Here is a 7,012-nt window from a genome sequence, read left to right as displayed (position 1 = left end):
TGGTGAATAAAGAATGCAGTAGGTTGGCAGCACGTGACCCGTCGTACCGCAGTACGCGACGGCGTCGCGGCTTAGAAATGAAAGGAAACACTGCGAGAAAAGACAAAACGAAAATACATGTCCCTTTGTCAAAACTTAGAAGAAACAAACAAAATGCGATCAAGAATCATTTTGAGAGTCAACGTCAATACTCTTGTGCAGTCGTGCAAATTCTTGTCTTGCACTGTGCAACGCAAGAAACAAACAACCTACTAAATAACTCGTGAACTAACTGTAGGCTAAATCACTACATGTACGCGAAATTGCGTTCCAAAATAAACTGAATTTCTGAGACATTTCATATTTCACATCCTGAGGGAAATATTGAATAAATAGTAAATACATCATAAAAAAACACATGGCCACGACGGCCTTCCCAACATACCCCCCCCCCCTCCTTGATACATCCGTATCAAAGAATGAGTAAAATGAGAAAAGAGATCGAACTGACTAAAGATTGCGATAAGTCCATCTAAAACGTGCGTACGGACTGTCAGCCTTTCACAACCGGACATAGCCGTACAACTGACCTGGTTACCTGCTTGCCTCCGACCTGGAGCTTAGCGACACGCACTCTGCCGTCAGAACCAGGGTAGACCTCCAACACCCGTCCAAGAGGCCACCTGCCACGGGGGGTATCAGCTGACACAACGAGGACGATGTCACCGACACTGAGATCCGGGTACTCTTTCCACCACTTGGAGCGACGATTCAGGGCTGGTATCCACTCCTGCATCCACCTTCGCCAGACATGGGATACAAGCATTTGGACGTGTTGCCAGCGGCGCCGAAGACACGGTGACTCGACGGCAAGATGATAGTGCTCAATGCGTCCAACCAGGAAGTGATTCGGTGTGAGTGGCAAGTCGGCTGTCACTAGAGGGAGGAACAATTGGACGAGAGTTGAGTAGCGCCTCTGCGCTGCAGAATGCTGTTCGCAGCTCCTCATCGGTGATTGATGCCTGCTGTAGAACATGGTAAATAGCCTTCTTTGCTGCTTTTACCATACTTTCGTGAACGCCTCCAAAGTGTGGTGTCTGGGCAGGGATGAAATGCCACTTGATCCTCTTCATGGTAGCGCTGTGCTCCAGGACGTGTTGCTCCTGCTCGGTGAAAATCTCCGATAGCTCACGATTAGCCCCGACGAAGTTCGTACCATTGTCCGAGAGCACTTCAGCAGGAACACCACGGCGGTTGCACATTCGTTGAAAGGCGTTCAGAAAGCTGTCGGTATCCAAACCTGTGGCCATTTCCAGATGCACAGCACGACAAAGACAGCAGGTGAAGACGCACAAGTACCGCTTAGCTCGTCGTTGCCCTCGACCCTGTACTGTTGCGAATGGTCCAGCAAAGTCTACGGCAACGCGACTGAAAGCGTGGAGAGGCTCCTTCAACCGGATCTTGGGCAATGATGCCATGATCTGCGTGGCTGGTTGTGCTTTACGAAATTGACATTTCACACAGGAACGTTCGTACTCCCGGATGGCTTCTCGAATCACCACGATCCAATATTTCCTCATGAGGACTGCCATAGTGTGAGCTGTACCTGCGACGTGATGGTCTGCCTCATGCTGGTCTCTGATCACTAGCTGTGTTATCCAGCAAGACCGCGGCAAGATGATCGGGTGCTTGGCGTCTTGACTGAGATACTGTGCCTCTTGGAGCCGTCCTGTCATTCTCATCACACCAACTTCATCCAAGAACGGGGTCAGGCTGCTCAGTGGACTGGTTGCCGGTAATGGTTTGCCCTTCTGCAGTGACGAATATTCAGCAAAGGCGTCCTTCTGGCTTGACCGAATAATGGCCTGGAGGCTGCCTTCGACTTCCTCGACCGTCAGCTGACCATACTGTCTCTGCGTGGCTGGGATTCGGCAGTTTGAAGAAAAGCGCAGCACCCACGCCGTCAAGCGGACCAGCCGCTGAAGCGAAGAGAATCGTTCAGGCGCCAATACCCACTCGCTCATCGAGAGGAAAGACACACATGTCACTTGGTGGTGTTGCTGACCTTCTTCGGGTGGTTTGGCTTTCGTGCGGACCTCTGGTGCAGCTGGAACGTTGAATCCCTCGGGCTGCTGTGGCCGTTCTTCGATGCTCTGAACGAGATATGACGGACCGTTCCACCACAGCACATTCATCGCGATAGTAGCGCTTGATGTTCCTCGTGACAGGATGTTAGCTGGATTCACCGCCGTCGGAACGTAGAACCACTGACTAGGCGAGGAAGAAGCCTGGATCTCACCGACGCGGTTGGCCACGAATGGCTTGAAGACCCGGCTGCTGTTCCTTATCCACCACAGGACATCCATGCTGTCACTCCAGAACACGACATTCTCCATTGCGATGGCGAGTGTCTTGGCTACGGACACACCAAGACGACATCCGATGACTGCTCCCATTAGCTCGAGTCGGGGGATGCTAACAGCTGATAACGGTGCCACTTTGGCTCGAGCCATGACGAATCGACTGGACCTCGTACCATCCTGGTACACATGACAGAGATAAGCGACTGCTCCATATGCATCTTGCGAGGCATCGCAGAATACATGTAACTTAGTCTCCACCACCTCTTCATCGCGTTGAAGACACCGGTGAACTCGGACATCCTGGAGTGCATCCATGTCGGCACACCACTTTTGCGCCTCTGCGCCTAGCTCTGGCGGCAGAGAGTCGTCCCAGTCAGCACCTGCTAGCCACATCTTCTGGAACAACATCCGACCAACTATGGTGAATGGCAGTACGAATCCGATCGGATCAAACAATGTGGCTAGGTTCTTCAAGAACGCTCTCTTGGTGACAATGTCTGATGGCGGCTTGACATGAATCAGGAACTCGTCTTCCTCTGCTCGCCACTTAACTCCGAGAGTCTTGGTCGTCGGCAGGATTCCATTAGCGAGGTCCACTTCCTTGGCTCGGTCCTCCTCGGGGACTTCGGCGAGCACCTCAACATTGTTGGAAATCCATTTTCGCACATGCATTCCAGCGAGACCCCACAGCGCCGTAAGCTCGTGGTACAGCTGAATCGCTAGCTCTGTTGACTTTGTCGAGTCCATTGAATCGTCCATGTACGTGGACTTCAACACGGTTTCTGCTGCCATAGGAAACTCCTCCTGGTTCCGCCGCGCATGCTCTTGCGAGACCAGTTGAGCTAAGAATGGAGATGCATTGATCCCGAACACCACTCTATTGTACTGGTAAACGGCCGGTTGGTCCTCCGTATCTTCTCGCCAAAGAAATCGATGGAACTGTCGGTCATCCTCTTCCAACTCGATTTGTAGATACATCTCTGCCACGTCGGCTACCAGTGCGTTTGGGTGTCGCCGAAACCGCAGGAGAACGTCGGTGAGGTCCCGTTGTAGTTTGGGCCCAGTGCTGATGTAGTCATTCAGACACTTGCCTTTCGTCTTTGCTGCTGCATCAAAGACCACACGCACCTTTGTGGATGTAGCCCCAGGTCGTACAACAGCAAAGTGCGGCAGATACCAGCCGTCGCCATCACTTGCGTTGCTGATCTTGCTGATATACCCTTGTTCTAAGTGACGGCGAATCACGGTTCGGTATTCCTCAGCGACGTCTGGCTCCTTCGCCAGGCGTCTCTCTGCTGCGATGAGCCGCTTCATTGCAGTTTCTCGACTGTAGTTGTCCGGAGGTGGTCTCTTGATACACGGCTCCGAAACCTGGTATCTTCCGTTCTTGTAGGTCATCGACTGGACCGTCTGATCAAAAACGGCTTGATCATCTGCACAGAATTTGTACGACTGGGGAAGTTCCTCCACCTCCCACATCCTTCTCACCAGTGCATTCAGGTCGACGTCCTTTCCGAAGTATGTGCGGGTGAAATTTGTCGTCTGTTGCGGTCTGGTGCTCCTGCCAACGCATGTCCACCCGAGTGGCGTTCTGCGTGCGAATGGCTCATGAGCCTCACCATAGACTTCCTCCATGCACCTGTGGAGACTAGCGTGGTCAAGGCCGATCAGCGCCTCTACTCGCTTCTTCTGGCATTGCGGAAACTCATTGCCGTTGAGGTGCGGATACCGTGTCTGATCTACCGACCAATCATGAGGTGTAAGGTTACCGGTGACATTCTTGGCAGTCAGAGCAGAGAACTGTGTTATAAATTTGCCATCCAGACTCTCGATGTGGCAGTCGACTGGCATGGTCTCTAGGGTCTCGATGCGGCCGTTCAGCGTGCTCACTGACACTTCTTGTGTGGGAGCGCTAAGCTCTAGCTGTGCCGCAACGTCGCAATTAAGGTAAGACTGCGTGCTGCCGTCGTCCAGCAGCGCGTTGACCGTGACATTCTTGTCGCCGTGGCGAAGTATGACGGGAACGGTTCGCAGTGCGACAGCTCTAACGCCGACACTACTCATATGAGTGGCCATGGAACTGGTGTCACCCCCCTCCGTGGAGGCGCTAGACTGGAGCACTGGCTTCTGCGAGGCTCCATTCGAGTCTGTAGTAGTACTAGACTTTCCGTGCAGCAACGCGTTATGGGTCTCTGTACAACCGTCTGCACCACAGGGCTGCGACCTGCGACAGTTATTTCCCAAATGACCAGAGTTTAGGCAACGGTAGCAAAGCTTGAGCGTCCGGGCCTTCTGCCAACGCTCTGCAATTGACAGCTTCCGATACTCTAGGCATTTCCAAACGGGATGGATCTTCGTGCAGATCGGGCAACTGCTGCTGCTCTGGGCCTTCTTGGGCTTGTCAGCGAAGAATGCCTGATGCTTCACTCCACGATGACTGGCCTGGCCCTTCAGGGGGTGACTCTTTGCTGTTTGAGTGGACCCTACTGGAGTTGCCGTGGAGATACCTTGGATCGTCTCCTGGGCTCATACTTGGAACTCGCTTTCCAGCTCCACCCATTGCAGAAGCGCTTCGACAGATTCAGAGGTGCTTGTCTGATGTATCCACTTCTGGTAGCTCAGCAGAAGAGACACCCCCAGATTCTGTGTTAGCCGGACATAAAATGTCCCGTTAGCCAACTCCTGTGTCTGACCACTCGCCTTCAAATTCACCACAGCGACATCGAGTAGCTCCGCAAAACGCTCCAACTCCTGGGCGTTTGCAGATCTCATCGCTGGGAACTTCTCAAGGGCTTCTAGATGCACTGCAACTAGACGTCGCTGACCACCGAACTTGCGTTCCAGCCTACGTCGTGCTGCCTCATACGCCTCGGCCGAGTAGCCAAGAGTGTCGATAGACCGTAGTGCATCGCCCGCGAGGTATTTTCGGAGCTGCAATAACTTCAGCCCATCCGGAATGTTAGCGCAGCCAATGCACATCTCAAACGCCGCCTTTCACGTCTCATATTGCCGCTTGTCGCCCTTGAACGTTGGAATTGACACTTTCTCTAAATGTCGGTACAATTCGATTCTACCAGAACTACTCGCTTGCACTGGTAGACCACTCGGCGATGTCATGGCAACTGGAAGACTGCTCGGCTGCACAAGACCATAATCTTCACGGTGTGACGCGTGACCTGGCTGACCAACTGGTATTTGTTGCATGACCGGTTGGGTCGCTGGTGGGGTAGACATTATTCCAGACTGATTCGGCAAGACGTGCGTCGGGAAGTCGGGTGCCGACAAGAAACCCGGTGGTGTTCCAAATGAGAATGGATGTCCAGAATGGGTCGGCGGTGGAACGTACAAATTTCCTGATCCCGGCACAAATGCAGGTGTAGAAGCCGAGAGAGTATGACTTGCAACTGCACGAGGCTGCACAGCTGGAGTTGGTTGCGTCCCACGAGGAGGCTGCACTGCAGGAGTTGGTTGCGTCTGGGCTGACTGCACGAGTATGGTCGTGGCCGACAATGCTCTGGGTGGTACGCTGACCCCACTTGAACTACGGTTAGGGGCAGTGATTACGTTTCTTGCCGAAGCTGCCGACGTATATACCGGTGCTTGCTGCATGCCAGACTGAGCAATGCCACTTGGTTGGTTACTCCCTGCAGACTGATGACCAATGTTCAGCGGTGTTGCCATGGTTTTGGCGGTTGCCATGGCAACCGGGTGAAGTTTTGACAAGAGCTCCGCCGTAAACGGTAACGTAGGTACAGACGACAAAGAGACCGGAAAGGACACCTTGATTGTGCGTGACTTGTCTGTACTCACAGTGGTTGCCATGGTTGCACTTGACGACGACACAATTGGTTGGCTGTCACTGACGCTTGTCATGTCAGCCCCAGGCGGTTCGTCTTGTCTATCACGATGGTCACCACTTGGAGTTCCCAGGGGGAGTGCCGATGCATTTGCTCCCAGAGCTGCTCCCGAGGAAACGGCAGGCGGCTGGGTAGTCCCCTCAACAGTCGCACTCTGGCTGACACTGGATGCAGACACATTCCCAAAACGACTGAGACTCTTCTCAGCACACATGTTCTGTTTTTCCTCAAGGGCCTTGCTAGGAGAGTGTGGCGGTGTCAACATCCTCCCACTTGCTCTGGGATTCTCCAAGCTCTGCGTCAACATTGCCTTTACTAATCTTATGTTCTTGGCTCTGGTGATGGAAGCTGGCGAACTTTCACCCGTTCTGGCTCGACTTGGCCTCTTGCTGATTTCTGCCAGCACGTCGCTGGTCTTGCTGACAGCATCGCTGTAGTCGACGTTGATGACCTCTATCTCCTCGTGCACTTTTTCTGTGGGTAGTCCTAATTCTGCGTACCGAGTTACCAGTTTTAGACACACATCCACAGCGTTGTGAACACTCTCAGTCACGTCATCCAACAACCTCTTGATCTCTTTCGAGGTCGCATCCTCTTCGTAGATCCTGCTGAGCAACAAGTTTCGATTTCGTGTCACATGGAACTTGGCCTTGGCCTTCGCTTTCTTGCACTCCTCAAGATCCATGTTGTCCAGCGAAAACCCGAAATGCTACTCACTACCACACTGCGCTTGGTGAAGGAACCACTACTTGACAACCATCCTCTGCTACCAATTTGTCATGCAGGTTCTCACACGCAACGGGAACACTTCGT

At 53.0% G+C, this 7,012-nt stretch overlaps 2 protein-coding genes across 2 annotated transcripts; both read right to left on the bottom strand.

The window, feature by feature from the left end:
- Window positions 1-863: 863 nt before the first annotated feature.
- Window positions 864-4,418, bottom strand: LOC135820173 (uncharacterized). The gene has a single exon (XM_065333486.1). The coding sequence runs from the start codon at window positions 4,416-4,418 to the stop codon at window positions 864-866; it is 3,555 nt and encodes a 1,184-aa protein (XP_065189558.1).
- Window positions 4,419-5,336: 918 nt separating this feature from the next.
- Window positions 5,337-6,884, bottom strand: LOC135820172 (uncharacterized). Its single transcript, XM_065333485.1, has one exon. The coding sequence runs from the start codon at window positions 6,882-6,884 to the stop codon at window positions 5,337-5,339; it is 1,548 nt and encodes a 515-aa protein (XP_065189557.1).
- Window positions 6,885-7,012: the final 128 nt, after the last annotated feature.

Source organism: Sycon ciliatum, chromosome 6 (assembly GCF_964019385.1).
Source record: "Sycon ciliatum chromosome 6, ocSycCili1.1, whole genome shotgun sequence".
NCBI classification, from domain to species: Eukaryota; Metazoa; Porifera; class Calcarea; order Leucosolenida; family Sycettidae; genus Sycon; species Sycon ciliatum.
This window is presented reverse-complemented; position numbering and strand designations above follow the sequence as displayed.